The sequence below is a fragment of the Microtus oregoni genome, unplaced genomic scaffold (assembly GCF_018167655.1).
Source record: "Microtus oregoni isolate MIOR12 unplaced genomic scaffold, Mior012 000002F_ref0000024, whole genome shotgun sequence".
Classification (NCBI taxonomy): domain Eukaryota; kingdom Metazoa; phylum Chordata; class Mammalia; order Rodentia; family Cricetidae; genus Microtus; species Microtus oregoni.
In genome coordinates this window covers 61,408,098-61,431,870 of record NW_024543061.1, presented here as the reverse complement: position 1 = coordinate 61,431,870, position 23,773 = coordinate 61,408,098, and the positions used below count along the sequence as shown (strand labels likewise).

Genomic DNA, 23,773 nt, shown 5'->3' with positions numbered 1-23,773 from the left:
ATGAATATGTTGTACAATCCAGGAAAATAAGTCATTATTTTACTATTGGATATAAAGGGATTTTTCTTTGGACTGCTAGCTCAGAAAAAAAAAAGTCATGGAGACTTATTAATTATAAAAGCTTGGCCCTATAGCTTAGGCTTGTCCCACTAGCTCTTATAACTCACATTAACCCTTGTTTTTAATCTATATTTTTTTTAACATGGTTTAGTTACCTTTACTCTGTAATGCCCATCTTGCTTGCTCTCCATCTGACTGGTGACTCTACCTTTCTTCTTTCCAGAGCTCTTTTTGTCCAGAAGTTGCCCCATACCTCCTACCTAACAACTAGCTGTTTAACCTTTTATTTTTTTTTTTTTTTTTTTTTTTTTTTAAATTTTTTAAAATATTTATTTATTTATTTAGTATACAATATTCTTTCTCCGTGTATGCCTGAAGGCCAGAAGAGGGCACCAGACCTCATTACAGATGGTTGTGAGCCACCATGTGGTTGCTGGGAATTGAACTCAGGACCTTTGGAAGAACAGGCAATGCTCTTAACCACTGAGCCATCTCTCCAGCCCCTGTTTAACCTTTTATTAAACCAATCACAGTGACATATCTTTACGCAAAGTAATTAAATATCTTGCAACATTTCCCCCTTTTTGTCTAAATAAAAAGAAAAGGGCTTTAACTCTAACATAGTAAAACCATATACAATAAGAACCATTCAGGTAAGAATTACATTTACAATGTCCAGTCTATTTGCATTTGGCAAATTCAGAGAAAATAGACCATTATTAATACTATCTTGGTGAGTCCAAAGTTTTGTACTAATTTACTTTCTATCATAACTAAGGAAAACTATAACTATCTAGTCTTCAATTCCATCAAATATTATATCCCAAAAGAATATATTTCCTGAATGAATAGGAAGTTCAGAGCAAGCAACTCCCAAAACTATGAAACAACAGAGACAGCTGATTGCCTGGATAGTCAACCAAGGTCTCTTTGTAACATTGGGGTATCCATCTTTGGCCTACAGGCCTAGAATATCTGGTGGAATTTTTTGTGAAGCAGGAAATTTTTGAAGGACTGTCCTGTCCTGTCTTGACAAAGTTCAGCAGTTACTTTTTTATGTCCTGCTTGTCCAATTTGGGCAGCATACTGTCAACAGTTGAGGCAAGAGTGGGTTCTTGTTCAAATGGCTAACTTTTGCCACAAAGAAAGCAAACTCCATATAGAGGTTCTTTGATGCCCATTATCCTTTTTTGAATTAAGTGGTGCTGCTGGGAGCAGGCATGTCTCAGTGTCAAAAAAGCCTTATGTTATTAAAACATTTTAAATGCCATATACTGTAGGTTTTTGAAGTGTTTGAAGATCATCTATCTAAAATATATCTGTATATGACCTTGAAAACTTACCTAAAATGAGTATAAGTTTGATAGTTATGACTGACTATTAACCTGTATTACTTTATTATCCTAAATAGCTTTCAAGGACTAAAACTTTACTTTTATAAATGAGCTGCATAGATACAATACCTTAAATAAGAATAGAAACAGAAACAAACCCCCAAAACAACCAAAAAGAATAGAAATATATATATAACAAAAATAACCTTAAATTTGTGTCAGTATACAAAAATATCTTTAAAAAGAGTAGAAACATATGTACAGTATAACAAAAGTAACTTTAAATTTATCTCAGTGTACAAAGATTCATACCAGTGTAAATGTGTGAGAGTAGTGGTGGTTCATCAGCCCGCCTTTTATCTCATTTCTCTATATCCCTTTTTCCCTTCAGAAAGAGATCCATGAATCTAATCTTTATTTAACTTTTTCACTGACCATGACCAGTAACTATTTGTTTACCAACCCCCCTAAATGATGACAAGCATTCATAACCCACTGAATGACCAAAACCTTTTGGGAATGCGGACATTGTATTCTCTAGACTGCTTCCTGTTGTATGGGGGCAATGATATCTTTAGGGGACCCTGAGAAATTTGGGATATTGATCAAGTCTGAGAAAGCTTTTAAAAAAAAGTTCAGCCGGGTGATGGTGGCGCACGCCTTTAATCCCAGCACTCGGGAGGCAGAGGCAGGCGGATCTCTGTGAGTTCGAGACCAGCCTGGTCTACAGAGCTAGTTCCAGGACAGGCTCCAAAGCCACAGAGAAACCCTATCTAAAAAAAAAAAAAAAAATTCAGAACAGAAAATCTACATTCTTTTTTTTTTAATATTTATTTATTATGTATGCAATATTCTGTCTTTGTGTATGCCTGCTGGCCAGAAGAGGGCACTAGACCCCATTACAGATGTTTGTGAGCCACCATGTGGTTGCTGGGAATTGAACTCAGGACCTTTGGTAGAGCAGGCAATGCTCTTAACCTCTGAGCCATCTCTCCAGCCCCCGAAAATCTACATTCTTTCATGAGCGGGCAAATCTCAGTGAGTTTAAGGCCAGCCTGGTCTATAAAGTGAGTTCCAGGAGAAGCAGGAATGTTATACAGAGAAACCCTGTCTTGGAAAACCAAAATAAACAAACAAACAAATGAATAAATAGAATATATATTAAAAGAAATGTAATCGGCGTAATAACCAGGCTAGCTTAATATGAAACAGCAAATTTTAATGAAGGGATAGCTTACAACACCAGGGATCCAGCGATGAGCAGGAGATACAAAAAAGAGAGCAGCAGGGCTCATGCTCGCCAGATTTATAGGTAAACATTAGCCCGAGGCAAACATGCCCCCTAAGGGGGCTGGGCTATCCCTACAAAGAAAAAGTCCTGGGCTGGCAATACCTGTTTGTAATCCCACTGGGGGAGTGGGGACAGGGCGGTCCCTGGAACTCACTAGCTATTCAGCTTGGTGAGCTCAAGGGTCAGTGAGTTTCTTAAAACCGTGTTTTAAGAGATGAGGAGGTGGGGAGTGATTGAATGGGACACTTTACTCACTCATATGTCTACACGCAGGTATGCACACAGCACAGGCATGTACAATACACCTACACATAGAATCAAAACAGACTTTTCTGTTCATTTTGCCACTATTGGGGTTTTGTTGCTTTTTTTTTCCACCCATTTTACTTTGTTTAAGGACTCACCTTCAGAAATCTGAAGTAGTAGAAGCAGGCGTGGATAACTGACTCATTCTTCTTGGCCCATGTAGGTGGAAGCACTTCAGGCACAGCTGGGAGAGCAGGCAAAACTTTCTAGAGAACAAGTTGAAGGGCTCATGGAGGATAGACGGATTCGAATTGAGGAGATACAAGTTCAGCACCAGAGAAATCAAGACAAAGTCAAAGAGCTGACCAAAAGGTGAGGACTCAAGAATTATGGTCCTAGAATGGCTTAAGAGGTGGCTCTGTTGTTAAGAGCACTTACTGTTCTTGCAAAGGACCTGGATTTGGTTCCCAGCATGCACATCAAGACATTAGGTGACGCACAGCTGTCAGGGACAGCCTCTACAAAAGTACCTCGTTTTTGGGCCTCCACACACAACTCTGTAACTCCAGTTCCAGGGGAATCTAGCACTTCTGGCCTCCAGAAGTATTCAGTAAGTACATTGTGCAGGTAAACTCACACAGGTTAACACTGTGCACGTTAAAAGTTAATAGTTCTTCAGCTAGGTATGTAGCTCAGTGGTAGTGGCCTGGCATCCCCTGTATTGAGCCATGGTTTCATTCTCCAGTATCAAGAAGAAGAGAAAAAGTGAGGTGGAGAGTGAGGCTGGAGAGATGGTTCAGCAATTAAGAGCACTGGTTGCTCTTCCAGAGGATCCAGGTTCAATTCCCAGCACCCACATGACCGCTCACAACTGTCTGTAACTCCAGTTCCAAGGGATCTGACACCCTCACACAGACATACATGCAGGCAAAACACCAATGCACATAAAATAAAAATAAATTATTAAAAAGAGAAGATTAATAGTTATGGAGATGGAGAGATGGCTCAGCAATTAAGAGTCTCCCGGTTCAATTCCTGGCACCTATACCCTCAGCTCCTCCCCTGTTGCTTTATTTCAGTTTGTGCTTCAGTCAAACTAATAATTTAAGGAACAATTGTTTTTAGTAAGCACGTCAGTAAACAATAGTAATCACTGAACTGAAGACTTACTCAGACCAAATCCACATTTCCATGACTAATGTTTACTAATGATTAGTCTGCCTTCCTCCCTCCCTCCCTTTTTTCCTTCCTTTCTTTTTGTTTTTTTGAGACAGGGTTTCTCTGTTTAACAGCTCAGGCTCTCCTGGAACTCTCTTTGTAGATCAGGCTGGCCTTGAACTCACAGTAATCCACCTACCTTCTGCCTTTGCCTCCCAATTGCTGGAATTAAAGGCATGTGCTACCAAATCGTCCCACTAGTGTGCCCGAATAACGTGTGATTTTATATTAGTTTTCCCGTATGTAACTAGCCATCCTAAGTATTGTACAGACCTGATCAGGCTCACGATCAGTCCTTGCATTAGATGAATCATCCTAAGATATATTGAGGAGCCTGAAACCCTAAGGTGATAATGACTGTCCTTTGTTACTTTTTTTCTTTTGCTGATATTTTATTTATTTTCTGCAATGTTTGGTATTGCATCTAGAACCGTACATAGGTTAGGCAAGTGTTCTTGTTGTGAGCACATCATCAGCCCAGCTGTGATATTTTAAATGTTTTTAGCATTCATTATGCAAATATTTATAGAATATAAAAATTGGTTTATTAATTATACATAATAATGTATTTCATTCTGGCATTTTCATTCATGTACATAATATGTTTTGATCATATTCTCACCTTCTTTTCTTTCTCTTGTCCCCCTCCTCCTCCTTAATCTGGATACCTTCAAAAAAGTTTGTGATTGTGAACATAAAACATACCTAAGTGCCCTGTAAAAGGCTTAGGAAAGAGCTATTGTTTGATTAGTAGGGAGTTATAGTGGTTACTTTACGGTAGTTAATGCTCTTGCAGGCAATTGCATCTGTTGTAACTTATTTAAAAACACTACGAAGAGAAGTCACGTCATAAAACAGAACTACTATGGGAGGTTTATTGGAAGAGGAAAGAGAAGGTGTAGAAAAGAGAGCAGAGAGGGGGACAAAGACCGATCCATGGGACAAGAGTGGCAGAAAAAAGAGAGAGACAGACAGACAGAAGGAGAAAGAGACGTATATACGTGAGTGGGCAAGGCCCACCTTTTAAAAGGGAATGTGCACAGGAGGTGCTCTTAGTGGCTACCACTGAGGAGGTATCCTGTCAGGACCCCAGGGGCTGGCCAGTATAGATGCCTGAGTATAACAGCATCATTTACTGTAGCACTTTTCTAGATGTTGGTGTTAACCCAATAAAGTTGCCAATTTCGGAAGACATTCTTTTTTAGAGATACAAACATCATGTTTTTATTCCCAGTATCAAGAACTGTCATCAGGACTAGCCAATGCTTTTGTATTTCTAGTAGATGGTATTATCCTTATTCTGCTAGCAAGGAAAAAGTCCAGATGTCTTTTGCTCAGGAAAAATATGCATGTTGACATTCAAAATCTGACATAGTATATAAGCAAATATTGAATTATAAGACACGAAAATTAAAGCTGATGTAGGATTTAGAGAACAGAAAAATTAAAATGGACTAAAGCATTGACATAACTTCATAGAAAAATTGATCTCAAGAAAAGGACAAGATGAGTTCGAGACCAGCCTGGTCTACAGAGCGAGTTCCAGGACAGGCTCCAAAGCCACAGAGAAACCCTGTCTCCAAAAACAAAAAAGAAACAAAAAAAAAAACAAAAAAAAAAAAAAAAAGAAAAGGACAAGAATTCAGCTGGGTGTGGTGGTGTATGCCTGTAATACCACCACTCAAGAAGTTGGGGCAGGAAGATTGAAATTCAAGGGTAGCTTAGACAATTTAGCAAATCTCTAGGAAAAAATAAAAGACAAACATTTAAAGAGGGGGGAGAGCTGAGGATGTGGTAGAGCACTGCCCCCCCAAAACGAAGATTTTGGTGTAGGGTCTTGACACACGTAGGATAGCATAGACAAAGTGAAGCTGTCTCTGATCCTTAAGAAATGGAGGGCTGGAGAGCACTGACTGCTCTTCCAGAGGTCCTGAGTTCAATCCCAGCAACCACATGTGGGATCTGATGCCCAGTTCTGGCATAAAGTCATACATGCAGATAGAGCACTCATATAAATAAAATAAATACATAAATCTTTAAAAAATAATAAAGCCTAGAGTTAGTGCTCAGTCAGAGTACCGTGGCGCAGGTCTTCCTTGTGTCGCTTCTTGGGACGATGTGTACACTGTTGGTCATCTTTCTAACCCAAGCCCTCAAATTAGCCCTCAGAAAGCTTTCTGCAGACACAAGTCTGCGGACCAGGGACCGTGGTAGGCACAAGACACTGCCTAAGAAAGCATGTGAGACCGTCAGTGATCAGACTCTGTGCCTTTTTTTTTTAATATTTATTTATTATTATGTTTACAATATTCTGTCTGTGTGTATGTCTGCAGGCCAGAAGAGGGCATCAGACGTCATTACAGATGGTTGTGAGCCACCATGTGGTTGCCGGGAATTGAACTCAGGACCTTTGGAAGAGCAGGCAATGCTCTTAACCACTGAGCCATCTCTCCAGCCCGACTCCGTGCCTTTTTAAAGCTGCCGCTGTTCGAGAGTTCATATTGTTCAATTTTTAAAGAAGCTGTATTTCTCCCTTAGATTAGCCTTGTGTTTCAGCTACGCAGTGTGAGCATCTTCGTGCTCAGGGTTGTTCTTGTTTTCGTAGCCTCCATCACACCCAAGAACTGCTCTATGAGAGCACCAAAGATTTTCTACAACTAAGATTTGAGAACCAAAGTAAAGAGAAGGTGTGGATGCTTGAAAAAGACCACTTGCTGTCAAAGATTAAGCAGTATAGAGTGCAATGTAAGAAGAAAGAAGATAAGCTTGGAAAAGTTATTCCAGTTTTCCATGAGAGTCATCATACTCAGAATGAATATATTAAGGTAATGTCGTGGTTTTCCTGGAAGAGTTGAAAAGCTCAGAATTCCTTGGGGCTGGAGTTGAGGTTTGGTTAGTAGAATGCTTACATAGCATGCAGAGACCTGGGGTTTGATCCTCAGCACTACATAAAACCAACTGTGATGGCTCAAGCCTCTAATCCCAGCATTTGGGAGATTAGAAACAGGGGACCACAAATTCAAGGTTATCCTTGGCTAAATAGTGAGTTTGAGGCCAGCCTGAGCTACACGAGACCTTGTCAGAGACTTGGAGAATTTCAAAGACCTATAAATTGTTATATAAGATCCATTCAGCTTGTGAAGCTCAGTAGCAATAATGTCATGAAATAGATAACAAAGAATAACTGGTCATGATGGGATTTGAGGATCAAATACTAAGCTACACAGAATTCAAGACCAGGCTATGGAGTGAGAACCTGTCTCAAAAAGAAAACAAAAATATTACACTTCATTTCCTAGTTCAGCAAATGGGCATGACTCTGGGGACAGCACTGTGTAAGGTAGACAGAACCTTGAGAAAAAAACACAATGAGAAATTGTGTTTCTATTTTAGTGAACAAGAAAAATCATAGTTTATCAAGTAATTTCATATTAATAAGAGAACTAAGTAACAATTGTATTACTTGTTGGAACCCCACTAGAAAGGGACCTAGGGACACCCCTCTTACGTCTGGTGTTTTTGCTGAGGCTTGCAGTATAGATTTTGGGAAGGGCATTCCTGGCAGAGGGTAATAGTTTAAAGTTCATGGAATATGTTTGAGGAAAAGGAGGGACCCCATTACGGTTGTGAACTAAACAAGGAGAAGGGAGGGCTGACCGAAGCTCACTGGTAGCTCATACAAGGTCCTAGGTTTAATACTCAGTGCCGCAAGAGAAAGAAGAAGAAAAAAAAAAAACAAGGAGGAACTGATATGCAAGCCCTGGAGGTGCTGGCAGAAGCCGGCCATAGATGGTTGTGCAGGTCACTGCATGGAATATGAGCATAGGTCTAACTGTTATGTCTTGGAAAGGTTGTATAAAGAAGTAACATAATTGGATGTGAAGGTTATCAGTAATCTCCTCTTGGCCTCTTGAGACAGGGTTTCAGGTAGCCAGGCTGGCTTCCAACTCAACTGAAGATGGCCTTGAACTTCTGATCTTCTTGCCTCTGCCTCCTGAGCGCTGAAATCGTGAGTGCTGGGATTCTGGGTATGTGCTGTACCATACCAGCTTATTATTTCGAGTGGGAGGTTCATCGTTGTTTCCTAGGCAAAGCTTGAACTCCTGGGCTCCAGTAATCTTCCGTCTACCTCCAGAGTAGCTGGATTATAGATATCACTTGTGTATATAGATCTGGTTTGGTGTTTTGGTTTTTTGATTTTAAAAATTGCATTTATTTCTGTGTTATGTTTGTGCATGTGTGTGTATAACTCTTGTGACGCATGAACATACCATGACATGAATGTGGAGATCAGAGAACTTTCAGTTCTTCCCTCCCACCATGTGGGGCCCAGGCTTCATGGCAAGTGCCTTAATGCTGAGCTGTCTTGCTGGCTTGTTTAAGGTTTTAAAGGATTGTTTTTTTGTCTCCTCCATGGAACATGCATAATACATGTTGATGTTTCTTATTTTCAGAGTTATGACACATAATGTCTTACTTAAATTCTGAGCTCCATTTTATGGTTCTTCTCAGCCAAAAATACTTTTATTTTTTGAAACTGGGTCTCATGTGCCTGGGGTTGTCTTTTAATTGACTGTGTAGCTGAGGATGACCTTGAACTCCTGGTCTTTCTGTCTCCATCTCTAGAATGCTAGAAACACAGGGCATGAACACCACACCTGGTGTGCTGGATACTTTTATGTCAGCTTTGACACAAGGTGGAATTACCAGATGGGAGGAGGGGAGCAGAGGGAGTCTCAATTGAGAAAATGCCTCCATAAAAATTGGGCTGTAGGGCCAGGCGGTGGTGATACACACCTTTAATCCCAGCACTTGGGAGGCAGAGGCAGGTGGATCTCTCTGAGTTTGAGGCCAGCCTGGTCTACAAAGCGGGTTCTAAGACAGCCAGGGCTATTACACAGAGAAACCCTGTCTTGGAAAGAAAAAGAAAAAAAAAAAAGAGGGCTGTAGACAAGCTTTTAGGGCATTTTCTTAATCATGATTGATGTGAGAAGGCTCATCCCATTGTGGATGGGGACACCTTGAGCTAGTAGTCTGGTTCTATAAGAAAGCAGGATAAGTAAGCCATGAGGAGCAAGCCAGTAAGCAGCACCCCTCCATGGCCTTTGTATCAGCTCCTGTCTCGGGCTTCTGCCCTGACTTCCTTCAGGGATGCACTACAATGTGGAAGTGTAAGCCAAATAAACCATTTCTCCCCAAGTTGCTTTGGTCATGGGGTTTCATCACAGCAATTGTAACCCTAACTAGGACACCTGGGTTGTTTTATCTTGAAAATACCTGCTTATGTATACTTGAGAGGAAGGTAGAGACATGGCGGGGCCCTGGGTGTCTCCTCATATCTGTGTGCACATTTGCTCTGGAAATCTTTCCCTCCCTTCTTCACCACGGTGTTATTTTAATTACCTGAGGGGGCTGGAGAGATGCTCAGCAGTTAGGGGCACTGACTGCTCTCCAGAGGACCTGCGTTCAATTCCCAGCAACCACACAGCAGCTCACAACCGTCTGTAACTCCAGAATCCAACACCCTCACACAGACATACACAAACACCAGTGCACATAAAGTAAAAACAAATAAACAAAATTAAAAAAAGGAACTACCTAATTATTATAGTGCTGAACATTAAACCTTTTTATCCCTTTGGCCTACAGTCTCTAAAGGATAAGCTAATACAAGAAAAAAAGCTGTCCAACATGTACCAAGAACAGTGTATCTCCCTAGAAGAGGAACTTGCTCGAATCCGGGAGGAGGAGGAAATGAGAAGAGAGATCTTCAAGGTATGTAGGCTCTCACACGTGTGACGAGTGGACGTGCAGACGGCTCTGGGGAATACTTTTCTCCTCCTTGTAAACTCCTCATCCCTGTTCAGGACCGCTCCAACAAGATGGGTAGGCGCCTACAGATAATGACAAAACGTTATGAGTCCCTGGAGCATCGGCGCGCCCTGGAGGTAGAGGGCTTCAAGACGGACATTAAGGCTCTTCGGCAGAAGCTGAAAGACCTGGAGCAAATGCTCTATAAGGTATTTATGTTTCTGAGTTAGGAAAGGAAAGGGGTGGGAGTGTAGAAAGATGGTGAGGAGGGCTCCTCAGAAGGATGGCCAAGGTCAGGAGGGTGGGTGAGAGAACAAGAAGGCCATGGCACTGAACAAAACCCAGAAGGACACTTTGTGTCCTTACTTGGACAGCAACAGATAAGTATCCTTGAATCCTCTGAGCATCAGTTCAACAGGAGCACCTTGTTGGAAAAGCAGATTTAAACTTACAAAGTACCATCCCTCCCAATTCAACAAGATTAAAAGATTTAGGTCTGTTTTGGGGGGAGGGAGGCTGGGCAGATGCCCATTGAGTAAAGTTGCTGGCTGTGCAAGCATTATGACCTGAGTCCAGATCCCTTGCACCACGTGAAATCCAAGCACAGACACACATCTGTAACCTAGTGCGGAGAGATCAAGACAGGAGGACACCAGGATGTGCTGCCAGCCAATATAGCCAAAGTGGTGGCCTCCAGGTTCACTGCAGACCATGTCTTTGGTTTTTTTTGTTGTTTTTGTTTTTCGAGACAGGGTTTCTCTGTGGTTTTGGAGCCTGTCCTGGAACTAGCTCTTGTAGACCAGGCTGGTCTCGAACTCACAGAGATCTGCCTGCCTCTGCCTCCTAAGTGCTGGGATTAAAGGCGTGCGCCACCACCGCCCGGCTCAGGCACACATCTTTATTCCAGCACTCAAGAGGCAGAGGCAGGAGGATCTCTACGAATTTGAACTCAAGACCAGTCTGGTCCTCATAGCAAGTTCCAGGGCAGCCAGGGCTGCATAGTGAGACCCTGTCTCAGAAACAAAACAAAAGAACTACCGTGAAGGGTGACAGAGGATAGTCTGATGTCATTCTGACCTTCACTTGAGTACATGGCTGAACACACATACACAGTGACTTTCTCAAAATTGTCTGTTTTCATAGCGGGGAAAATAATTGAGTAATGATATACTTTCCTAGAAACCATTTAGTATCCAATATCTTGATTGCTTTGGTGGAGATTTAACAGTCACCATAAGTCCTAAATAGTTGCTATGTTCTAAACAAAGTTGACAGAAAACAAAAAGAAATGCTTTCTATCATTTTTAGCAAAATTACCAATAATATTATTTATTGGTCTTGCTATTGTTTTTGTGTGCGGGTATGTATGCTGTGGTGCATGTGTGGAGGTCAGAGGACAGTTTGTGGAAATCAGTTCACTTCTTCCACCATGTGGCTCCTGGGGTCCCACTCAGATTCCCAGGCGTGGTGGCAAGTGCCTCTGCTACCCACCGAGTGATCTTATCAATGCTGTAGTGCTCTTTTCCCTGCTGTTAGTTGTTCATCTCTATCCCAGAGCTTCCCTGCCTCTTTGTTTTGCTTGTTTTTGTTTCTGAGATGGTTTCATGTCGCCTAAGCTGTCCTCAAACTGCATAGATAGCCAAGGATGACCGTGAACTCTTGATGTTCTGCATCTTCTCCAAAACATTTAGACTAATTAAACATTTTCATTATTAAAATGAGTTACTGGAGAATTTAGGATTGCTTTTATCATAGGTTAAAGAAAACAGTCAGCCAGCAAAGCCTGTTCTTTGTGACTTGATTTCTCCCCCTTAGCATAATTCTTCTTCTTTCTCTTTTCTGAACTCTGTAGGCAACAGTGACTACCCAGGGGAACCAGGACCTTGCCATTCTGTGTGAAGTTCGTGACAGCAATAGAAGAGCACATAAGATACAGGGGGAACTGAAGAACCTCAAGTCCAAGGTGTTCGGTCTGGAGAACGAACTTAGGCTGTGTTGACGTCCACTTTCTGGGGAGGTCAGCTTCCTGAGGCACAGTCACCTGTTCCCAGGCAGTGGGCGTGGAGTTGACCAGAGCAGTGATGTTTATTTCTATAAAGGTGGTGTTAAGGGTGTGATGACTCACATCTTGGGAGGCAGAGACAGGAGAACTGCCACAAATTCAAGGTAGAGGCAGGTAGAGTTCTGTGGTTCAAGGCCAGCCTGGTCTACATAGTAAGTTCTAGGCCATCCAAGGCTACTTAGTGAAACCCTGTCTCTAAAAAAACAAAAACAAAACATCAGACCCAGAAAGGGAAAGAAAGACAGAAAGAAAATAACAGTGACCACTGGGTGTTGGAAGGCTGCGCTTGCACCAACCTTGCTGTTTCACTGTTGCGGCGTCTGAACTATAGCCTGGATTACTTGGAGACATCCTACTCTTACATATTGGCAGGCTTTTCTCTATTTAAAAAGACAGTCATGGGGTGCTAGAGAGATGGCTCAGTATTTAAGAGCACTGGCTGCTCCTCCAGAGGACCCGGGTTCAGTTCCTAGCACCCATATGGCAGCGCATGCTGTCTGTAACTCTAGTTCTGGGACTTCCAACACCTTCACGCAGACAAAACACCAATGCACATAAAATAAAAATAAATAGAAGGGCAGAGGTGGGATGTAGCTTAGCTGGTGAAGTGCTTGTCCTGTATGCAGAACCCTGGGTTCTGTCCCTGAAGCTACATAAAGCCAGTCTTAGTTGCTCACCTATAATCAGCCCTGGAGAGAGGTATAGGTGGGAGGGTCTGAAGTTCAAATTCACCCTTGGCTATATGGTGAGTTCCAGGCTAGCCTGGCTATAAGACACCATGTCTAAAAAACAAAACAAAACAAAGAAAGATGACAAAAACTCAGGAAGAGATGTTTTGCTGAGCTTAGTTGAGTGTCAGTAGGAGGGTGAGCTTCCTGCAGGATCCGAGGCATTCATTGATGGCAATCCTTCCTGGCAAGAGGGGAGGAGGCAGCAAATGACATACTTAATGGCACTTATTTAGCTGTGTAACTGTGTTGTGAGCGTGTTCCAGTGACCCACCACCAGGAGGCAGTACAGCTGTGCTCTTCAGTAGAAATGGTCTTCAGGAAAAGGGTGCCACTTTAATTAGACAGTGCAAAACCAAAATGATACTTAAGTAGCAAAGTTGGACATTTTGTCAATTTTTTTAAAAAACATGAGTCAAAGTGTTTTAAATAAAATGTGTAGTTTAAAATATTTCTGTGTTCCACACTGTCTTATGCTTATGCCTTGTGTAGGTGTTTATCTCAATTTACTTTCTTTTTTAAAAATTATTTTCAATTTATTTATTTAAGGTGGAATTGGTGAGTGCTACTGCATGTGTAGAGGCCAAAGGACAACTTGAGGGAGTTCTCTGCCTTCTCCTGTATGGGTTTGGGATAACTCAGGTTGTTAGACTTGGCAGCCATCTTGTCAGCCCTTGTTTATATCAGTTTTAATATATAGTCTGGTACCAGGAGTACAGTAGACGCTCAGTTACAGTTAACCTGTGAGCACTGCTTTGGTTTCAGTTGGATTCCAATAACTGGCCACTACTGTTAGTCAGAAGCCCAGCTTGGTGCCTTATCCCTGTAACCCCGGCACTGCAGAGGTAGAAACAGGATGGTCACTACAAGTTAGAGGCCAGTGTAGGCTATATAACAGGTGCCAGGCCAGCCAGGGCTACATATTGAAACCTTGTCTCTAAAAAAAAAAGAAAAAAGAAAAAAGGTAGTGAGATGGCTCTGGAACCTGCATAATAGGAGACAGTGAAAAAAACACATGGATGATGCAACCACACTGCACATTGGTCACACAGGGCCCTTTAACATCCCCGGGGCCATTAGGCACATCTTCCTGAGGGCTTGTCTGCACATGCATGGCCCTAGAGTCCGGAAGTGTCAGCCTTATTGTGGCTGAAATTATAACCTTCCACCCTTTTGTTTATTATAAAAATTTGTGGAGTTTGGAGTCTTTAATGAGTGGGAATAGGGTGTTGTAAGGTCTCTTGTGACTGCTTCATGTGACTTTGTGGGTGTCGGAGAGTTAAGATGCTTGACCATGTCCTGGGGTGGCTGATTACTTTTGTGTTTTTTCCGGTCTCTGTGGAACTGGCTGGCTGGCAGCTTGGACCTCACAAGATGCTGGAAAGGCAAAAAATTATGTCTGGAAAAAGTTCTAGATCCCGGTGATTAAGGGAGGAGAGTCCCAAGATGGTAGAGAGAGGGGGTTTTTTTGAGGGGGGGGGCGGGGATTTCCTAGGATGGAATTTCCTAGGAGTTCCCAAGACCAGGAATGATAAGGGAAGAATTAAATGATACTTATTCTGGGCGAGTCTGATCCATTTAGATAGGTCCGATTGGCTTCCTGGAGTTTATGAAAAAAATGAAAAATAAATTTTAGACATATTAAAAGCTTATGATTACAATGGTATAGTGCTGGAATGGAAGACGGTGGGGAGGAGGGAGGAAAAGAAGGGGGAATTATTAGAAAGGGAATTATTAGGGAACCCCTCAATGTTTTACCTGAAGCAAATCTTAAGGACTTGTTCTCTTTAGCATCATGGTATTACCTTGACATCCAGGAGACACTGCTGCAGTCAGTGATAAACCTGTTAAGTTAAGGTCAGTTTTGTGAGTTTTTGGAGTCTGGGGCTGTGAATGTCCCCAAGCTCATTATTGTTTCTTACAACCTGGACTTTCAGCAATCCCTGTAATCCAGCTCTATGTTTAATAATGGTCCCTGTATTAACAGCTGAGTGGTTAACTGGAAATTTAAGTATGTATGACATTGGAGATAGAGAAGTTGGTAAAGCAGTTAAGAGAAAGAGGAGAAGGGAGAGTATCTGGAATTTTTGGCACAGGAGGATTGAGTACGGTGATGAAACTTTTGTTTTTCTGGAACTGGAGAAAAAGTGACTAATCTTGGTGTCCTCTGGATCAGGGCCCTGTTTGAGTTACTGTATACGAGGGGGTATCTTGAGCTGGAAGAGTCAAAGGTTTAAGGTGAGACAGGTAGATCCAATGAGAGTCCCTCGAGCTTGGTAGCTGTGGGAGTTACAAGAATTACTTTAAAGGGGCCCTGCCATTTAGGGGGAAGGAGTGAGGGGCATTGGTCTGGGGGAGAAAATAGTATCTGCTCTCCTATTTTAATCAGCGGTAGGCATGAATTGGCACACGGTTGAGGTAATGAGTAGTCGGTAAAATCCCATAATAGGGAGTGAAGATGGGATAACAGTGGAGTAAGCAGGCCATCAGGAAGGGGAGAGGTTTTGGGTGAGAGGCCAGGGGTTAAAACTGGTAGCCCATATATGAGTTCAAAGGGCGAGATGAAAAGGGGGCCTTTGGGGAGAGCCTTAAGCCTTAGAAGGGCCAGAGGCAAAAGTTTTACCCAGTTGAGGTGAAGCTCCTGTGACATCTTTTTTTTTTTTTTTTTTTTTTTTTTTTGGTTTTTTCGAGACAGTGTTTCTCTGTGGCTTTGGAGCCTGTCCTGGAACTAGCTCTGTAGACCAGGCTGGTCTCTAACTCACAGAGATCCGCCTGCCTCCGCCTCCCGAGTGCTGGGATTAAAGGCGTGCGCCACCATCGCCCGGCTCCTGTGACATCTTAACAAGGACATTTTTTAAGGAATGGTTAGTTTGTTCTACCTTCCCTGAAGACTGAGGATGTTATGGGATATGAAAATGCCAGGGAATGTTAAGAGCTTTAGATAAAGTTTGAGAGATCTGGGAGGTAAACTCTAGGCCATTATCTGACTGAAGAGAGGTTGGGATTCCAAACTGGGGGATGATTTCTTGGAGAAGAACATCCGAAACTGTCCGGGCCCTCTTGTTAATAATGGTGGGAAACGCTTCAATCCACCCAGACATGGTGTCCACAAAACCAGGATATATTTAACTCATCTGACTGTGGGCATATGAGTAAAATTGAGCTGCCAGTCAGTTCCTGGAAGGGAGCCCCTGGCCTGGTGGGTGGGAAAGGGGAAACTACAATATTTGGTCTTGAGATCTGACTTTGACAGATTTTACAAGAGGCAGTGATAGCTTTTAAGAACTCTAAGTTCTGTCATAATGTGAGCAAGGAAAACCTTCCCATCCAAAGAAGCTGCCCTCTGCATCTATGCTGCCATGTATCTGACGATGTACATTACGAACACCATCAAAGCCAAAAGCACCAGACTTGCTAAGCCGTTCTCTGCTTGGGATTAATGTGTTTGGCCTTTCTTACTGGACTCAATAGAGTAGTAGAAATTGAAATCATTGGTCGCATGTGATAGCAGGCTTTCTAGTTGGATATCTTTAGCAGTATTTCTGGTTGTGTGCATGGTAACTAATTTCAAAGGAAGAAACCAGAAAATGGCAGATGCACAGGGACAGTGTGGCCCGGATGCCAATGACCAACATTCCTCGAGTAGAAAGCCCTTGGCAAGGTAGCATCTGTGCAGATCCACATCACTGCCTTTGCGGAAGTTACAAGCTATTGAAGCAGATGGTTCTTCCCTGCACTGGACGTCATCCCTCTTTACCATCCATTCATAAGAAGGTGTATTTGATTACACAGGAAATTTATAAAGTTGTCTGAGACTTTTTATAAATTTAAAACTCAATAGCACCCTCTCTGCTCCACTCTCTCCCCCATCCCCCACTAGAAAAAAAAACCCAACCCAACTCTAAATTCGGGCCAGGCGGTGGTGGCATACGCCTTTAATCCCAGCACTCGGGAGGCAGAGGCACGTGGATCACTGTGAGTTTGAGGCCAGCCTGGTCTATAAGAGCTAGTTCCAGGAAAGGCTCAAAAAAAAAAAAAAAAAAAAAAAAAAAAAAAGAACTCTTAAGTTCTCAGGGGTGGGTTGGAGGTGAGCCTTGACAAAATGAAACAGAGCTTTGCTATTATTTGCTATTAGGATGAAAGAGCTGGTATAGGTAGGACAGAATGTCAGGTGTCAGGGGGTGTCTGTGAAAATGTGGGCTGTACTGTATGAACCCCCTGAGGTGATTGAGGTAGGTTTAGGCTCTGGAATGCTGCTGTTCTAGCTGTTTGGTCAGCCCGGTTATTTCCCTTGGAAATAATGGAACTGTCGGTCTGATGAGACCGACAGTGAATAATTCCTATAGCTTTGGGGAGATGGGAGGCTTTTTAAAAGTCTATAATGTAACCTGAGTTAGTTATGGATCCTCCTTTTGTTGTAAGAAGCCCACACTCCTAGACAGCTGCGTGAGACAGGAGGATATGAAAGGCTTATTTGGAGTCTGTAAACACTTAGATTGTCCCTTTGCTAACGGAAGGCACGGGTAAGGGCTATTAACTCAGCCTGCTGATTAGTGGTTTGGGCAGGGAGTGCCTGTGCCTCCACCACCCCAGTATCTGACACGATGGCATAGCCTGCTCTATGGGTCCCTTCACATAAAAAGGAGCTGTCATGCCGGGCGGTGGTGGTGCATGCCTTTAATCCCAGCATTTGGGAGGCAGAGGCAGGCGGATCTCTGTGAGTTCGAGACCAGCCTGGTCTACAAGAGCTAGTTCCAGGACAGGCTCCAAAACCACAGAGAAACCCTGTCTCAAAAAAAAAAAAAAAAAAAAAAAAAAGGAGCTGTCATATGTGTACCAGGTATAAGTGGCCTGGGACAGTTTGCCCTCCTGTATATGTGAGGGGTGGGACAATAGATCCTCTAAAGTTTCTATGCAGAAATGAGATGGAGAATAATTAGTGTTGGGTTGAGGTAGAGATTTCAGATATTAAGGGGTGGGCAGGATTGAAAAGTGAGTTTGGTATCTTCTACTAGTGCTACCTGGAGGGAAAGAACTCGGGAAGGGGGTAAGGTTTGTAAGCCTTTGTAAGTTAAGAGATGGGACAGACTGTGGTGGGAGAAGACAGTGGTGGGTGACCCAAAGGTTAGTTTCTTTGACTCACAAATAAGAAGCTCAGCAACCACTAAAGCATGTATGCGGGGTGCCCAGCTCTGAGTGGTGAGCTCCAGCTTCTCTTTGACAGATACAGTGAGAGATGAGAAGCTACAGCCTGAACAAATAGGTGTGGGGTGTCCTGGAATCCCTGGGGAAGGATGGTCCAGGTGAGCTGTGTGGAGAGGTGAGTGTCAGGGTCAGTCCAGGTGAGAGCTGAGAGGAATAGAGAAAAAAGCATCCTTAAGATCTAGAACTGGGGCTGGAAAGATGGCTCAGTGGTTAAGAGCATTGCCTGCTCTTCCAAAGGTCCTGAGTTCAATTCCCGGCAACCACATGGTGGCTCACAACCATCTGTAATGAGATCTGGTGCCCTCTTCTGACCTGCAGGCATACATGCAGACAGAATACCGAGAATACTGTATACATAATAAATAAAATAGATTAAAAAAAAAAGATCTAGAACTGAGAAGTGGGAGGTTCCTGGGGGAGAGTGGAAAGAAGTGTGTAAGAATTAGGCTCTACAGGATGAAGAGGGACCACTGCAGAGTTAATGAGCTGGAGGTCTTGAACCAGGTGATAGGTTCCGTTAGGTTTTTTAACAGCAAGTATAGGGTGTTAAAGGGAAAAGAAAGGGTGAAGTAGCTTTTTCTTAGAAGGTGAGAGATAATAGGCTTAAGTCCCCTAAGTCTCTGGAGAAAGGTCTTTACTGAGCTTAGTTAATGTACTTAGTAGGATCTTATAATTGGCTAACTATGGGGGATTGGTGTTTAGCAACAGAGGGCTTTTGGGTGTCCCAGACTTGGGGATCGACCTGAGAGGCTGGTAGAGGAAAAGACACATTGGAGCTGGGAGGTTGGGAGGCTAGAAGGAAGAGGAGTGGAGCTGTTGGTGAGTCTGAGGTAAGGTGAATGGAAGGAGCAAATTAAATGGAAACTCCTACTTTTGCTAAAAAAATCTCTTCCCATAAGAGGTACCAGGCAGGTTGGCATGACTAAAAATGAATGAATGAGATAAATATCTCTAAAAATACAGTTAAGTGGTGGGGTCTGCTGAGGGAGATAAACTGTCCCCCGACCCCAACAATAGGGGAACTAGAAAGGGAGGTAGGCCCCCAGAATTCCCTCAGTGCTATGTGGCTCCAGTGTTCAAGAGAAAGGAGATGGGCCATCCTGATACCATAATGTTTACCCATGGTTCCCTGTTACAGATGATGGTTGTGGTCAAAGGCCCCTGGGCAGGCTCACTCATCCATGGCCAGACCTAGCAGGTCTACTTGGGAATTTTCTGAGTTTGATGTCTCCATGCCACGATGTGCACAAAGACAATTGACTGTCCAATGTCCTTCCCTGTGGCATCTTGGACAAGCTCTCATGGGACCAAGATGAGGATTAGGGCATGCTTGGGCTCAGTGGCCAGCTCTACCACATTTAAACACGGGTCTGGCAATTCTCCAGCCCCGGGGGACAAGGGAGCAGCGTGGATCAGGCGGTCTGTTGCCTCGGCTGGTGAGAGGGCTGTGGGTAGCATGTGACAGTGATGATTGCGGGCTTTGTCATTCCTCGCATGGTACACCTTAAAAGCCAACTCTAAGACTTCTGCCTGTGGGGTCAAGAGGCCTTTCTCCAAACATCTAAGTTTAGCCTTAATGTCAGGGTAGGACTGAGAAAAAAATGAGTCATGAGTAGCTGTCTGCCTTCCGGGGTTCCTGGATCTACATTAGTGCATTGTAACAGAGTTTTAGTGAGGCGTTCCCAAAATGCAGAAGGATTTTCCTTTGTATCTTGAATGACCTCTGAGAGTTTATTATAGTTTACTTGCTTGAGGGCAGCCTTATAGAGAGACCTGCCAGGAGGCAAGTCAAAAACTGGTCCCTAACTAAAATCCCACCTGGGGTGTTGTGATTCCGCTTGGGAACCGCCTCTGCCCCTGGGGGTGGGGGGTGTTGCTTGTGTTTGGTGAACCTCATCTGAATGTAGTCTGGCCTGCTCCCAAACTTGCCTGTGCTCTTCAGGAAGTAGGTTATTAGATAGGATCATATAGATATGAAAGGTGAGATTGTAAGACTGGGTAATACATTGGAATTGCTTTATGAAAGAGGTAGAATTAGATGTATAGGACCCCAATTTTTTGTTCTTTATGGGAGAGTTCTGAGAGGGAGAAAGGAACGTGTACCCTAACCAATCCATCCACCTCTCGCAACGGGAGAACTGCAGCTGGCTTGGCTTGGTCAGGGTTGGGTTCCATAGCAACACGTGAGTGTGTGAGAGGAGGGATAAAGGTGGGTACCAGAGCCGGGTGGTTGCTGCAGTCAGGCACCAGAGAGGAAGAATGATCCAGCAGGGCTGATGGAGTAGTTACTGGGGAAGAGAGAGAGCTGAAGAGGGCAGTGGAGCCTGTACCACGCGGGTGCAAGTGGAGGGAGGTAGTGAGGCAGCAGGAAGTAAAGGAGAGGAAGGATCGGTCTGCTGAGGTCGGGAAAGTGTGGATTCCTTAGTGGGGTCCAGAGCAGGAACTGAAGGAATGGGGGTAACTGCCCGCTGAGGTCAAAGAGGTGGGAATTCATTAGCTGAGTCAGAGCGGAAGTGGACTGTTCTGGCTCAGATGGCATAGCCAGGAACATATGAGCAGGTGAACAAGGACAGAGGGTTTAGGCTTAGAGCTTAGATAGTAAAAGGCTCGGATAGAAGGATGGTGGCGCACGCCTTTAATCCCAGCACTCGGGAGGCAGAGGCAGGCGGATCTCTGTGAGTTCGAGACCAGCCTGGTCTACAGAGCTAGTTCCAGGACAGGCTCCAAAGCCACAGAGAAACCCTGTCTCGAAAAAACCAAAAAAAAAAAAAAAAAACAAAACAAAAAACAAAAAACAGAGGTATAAAAAGAAGGAAACTCCTATTTGCATGTGCGCTGACAGTAGTTAGAAAGCTACTGTAGAATATCAGGATCAAAGGTGCCGTTAGGCAGCCACTTTAAATTGTTATCTAGGGGGCTGGGGAGATGGCTCAGTGGTTAAGAGCATTGCCTGCTCTTCCAAGGGTTCTGAGTTCAATTCCCAGCAACCACATGGTGGCTCACAGCCATCTGTAGTGAGGTCTGGTGCCCTCTTCTGGCCTGCAGACAGAATATTGTATACATAATAAATAAATACATAAATGAATAAATAAATTGTTATCTAAATTGTAACGAGGCCAATTTTTTGAACAAAGATGGACAAGTGTGGGAATCTGTAGGTAGGGCATTAAAACCTGGGGTTTCAGGGCCTCCTCTAAAAGGCACCCCAGTGGGGAGGCTGGATTGATGGTCTTGGATGACTTGCTACCCATAGCTGAAACTGAAAACCCACAAAAATGGCAACACCTCAAGGCTTATAGGGGGACGTCTCCCTTCTATAGGCAGGGTGTGACGGCAGCAAACACCGCAAGGCTTGTAAGAAAGCGTTCTCTACCTACAGGTAGGGTGTTAAAGCCTGACTGGCTCCGGTCAGGGCGACTCAGAAGCCAGAGAGGCCACGGCGAGGACCACTGACGAGTGATACAAAAGAAAAAAAAAGGAGAAAGAAAAATCTGAGGGACCCCGGGGCCTGCAGTTGCAGGAGGTCTGACCCCGGGTCATCCAAGCAAGGGAAGCAATCTGGAGATGAATGTCAGCAAAGGGCTCAACTGTAGCCGTGAAGGCTGTGGTTGGGGGCTGCCTCCCCCCCCCCCAATTTCTAGGAACACCTGAAGATTGCCAGGAGCTCAACGGTTAATTCCTCAGGTTTGAAGAGACGGTTAAGCTGACCAGAATGGTGAAACTCACCAGTTTGAAGCCAGTGGTGTGCATAGAATTCATGCTCAGGCAGATGGAACACGTGGTTCTTGTAGAAAAATACCCGGTTCTGGATCCCGACCCTGGGAGAGGGGCTCCAGGAGGGAGAGCCTGCAGAGTCTCACAGCACCATTGAAATTACCTGGTGCAAGTGAGAAATAAACATGGAACCCGCAACAATCCCGCTTAGGGGTTTATTAGAGGGGGCACATATAGGCCTAGGGAAGTCAGTGTGCAGAGAAAGAGACAGAGAGAGACAGAACTGAAGACGGCGCCTCCAGCTTTTAAGAGTTGCCTGGCACATGTGCACAGGGGCATGGCGTGGTTACGTCATACGCAGATGACAGAGCTCACGCATGCGTGCAAGGGCTCACACAGCTGCGTCATATGTAGATGATGCAACCATACTGCATGTGGGTCACATGAGGTCCTTTAAGATTCCCGGGACCATTAGGCACTTCTGCCTGAGGGCTTGTCCACACATGTGTGGCCCTGGAACCCAGAAGTGTCAGCCACATTGTGTGGCTGAATCATTTAAATAGCTTCTCTCACAGTTCAGCAACCTGAGACCCTCTGTGAACCACACTCCCAGGAATCTAAGCGTAAGTAAGTGCTAGGGCCTGACAAAATATTCGGTGTTAGCCGGGAGGTGATGGCGCATGCTTTTAATTCCAGCACTCAGGAGGCAGAGGCAGGCGGATCTTTGTGAGTTTGAGGCCAGCCTGGTCTACAAGAGCTAGTTCCAGGACAGGTTCCAAAGCTACAGAGAAACCCTGTCTTGATAAACAAAACAAACAAACAAACAAACAAACAAAAAATTCAATGTCCAGGAAGCTGACAACTTAGTGAACCTGAAGGATACACCAGAACCTTCACAGACTCCAAGCAGCATGCCCTGAGGGTGTTAACAGGCTTGAACAGGTCTGTGGTCCCTCTTGTGAAGCACTGCCCACAGACCGGACAGCGCTGGTGATATAATCAACCAAACGAAGACTCAGCAAAATGGGACACCCCTCACAGAGCACCTCCTGGCAGCAGAGTAGGAGTGTGAAAGAGGCCAGTCAGTTTTTATATCCTGTGTCTCCACCCAGGAATTCCCCCTCTTTAGTGCCCACAGTTATTTTAGTGCCTTTTTTGTCCTATCTTGCTTTTGGCCTTTTACCCCCACATCTACCCCTCCCCTGTGAGAGCCTTCTCTCCTTATTCTTTCCCTGGCTTTTTCTTCCTCTAAAGAATGTAGTCTGGCCTGGTTTTCAGAGTCTTGCTGCCTCAGCCTCCTGAGAGATAAGAGTCTTATCTCTCAGGAGGCTCTGTCTTTTCAGTCTACTTAAGCAAAATTCTCTCATCCTCTCCCAACTTTTTTTTTGGTCCCTAAAGTTTATATTTCTCTTCTACTTTCTAAAATCCCAATACTAATTACTAGTCTTACTGTGTTTGTTTCTTTTCTCTTTCCATTCATGGCCACTATCATGGCTAGATTTGTTTGTTTTTAAAGATTATTTAAGGGGTGGGTGTGGTGGTGCATGCCTTTAATTTTAACACTCCAGAAGAAGAGACAGGTGGATCTCTGAATTTGAGGCCTGCCTGGTCTACACAGTGAGTTCTATGCCAGCCAAATATATTTAGTAAGACCCTGTCTAAAAAAAACAAGAAGTCATGCCATGCCTTTGAACTCAGAGATCCTCCTGCTTCTGCCTCCCAAATGCTGAGATTAAAGGCATGTGCCACCACTGCCTGGCACCAATTTAACTCTTGATGTGCAAGTTCCTACAAACACACACACACACGTAAAACTTGAAAAACCAAGGAGTTTTTTTCTCTGAAATTTATAAATCTCAGATAATGGCCCCCAGAGTCAATGTAGGATGCACAAGTGGAATTAAATGGAAAACTAGCTAGAAATAGAAGTTGAGTAAATCCATGTCAGGATCGCTCAGCCATGGCGCACACCTTTAATCCCATCACTCGGGAGGCAGAAACTGGCAGATCTCTGAGTTTGAGGCCAGCTTGATTGATCTACAGAGTGAGTTCCAGCACAACCAGGGCTATCCAGAGAAACCCTGTCTTGGGAGACTGGGAGGGG

At 43.9% G+C, this 23,773-nt stretch overlaps 1 protein-coding gene across 3 annotated transcripts in view; it reads left to right on the top strand.

Moving 5' to 3' along the window:
- The window catches only part of Ccdc77 (coiled-coil domain containing 77), a 32,311-nt gene extending 19,127 nt beyond the window's left edge, over positions 1 to 13,184 (top strand). For all 3 annotated transcript variants that reach the window (XM_041637875.1, XM_041637870.1, XM_041637879.1), the window contains exons 8-12: positions 3,155 to 3,303; positions 6,755 to 6,974; positions 9,799 to 9,924; positions 10,017 to 10,169; positions 11,813 to 13,184. In XM_041637875.1, coding sequence (XP_041493809.1) covers positions 3,155 to 3,303; positions 6,755 to 6,974; positions 9,799 to 9,924; positions 10,017 to 10,169; positions 11,813 to 11,959 — 795 coding nt within the window. In that variant the 3' untranslated portion in view covers positions 11,960 to 13,184. The remainder of the gene's footprint in view (positions 1 to 3,154; positions 3,304 to 6,754; positions 6,975 to 9,798; positions 9,925 to 10,016; positions 10,170 to 11,812) is intronic.
- Positions 13,185 to 23,773: the final 10,589 nt, after the last annotated feature.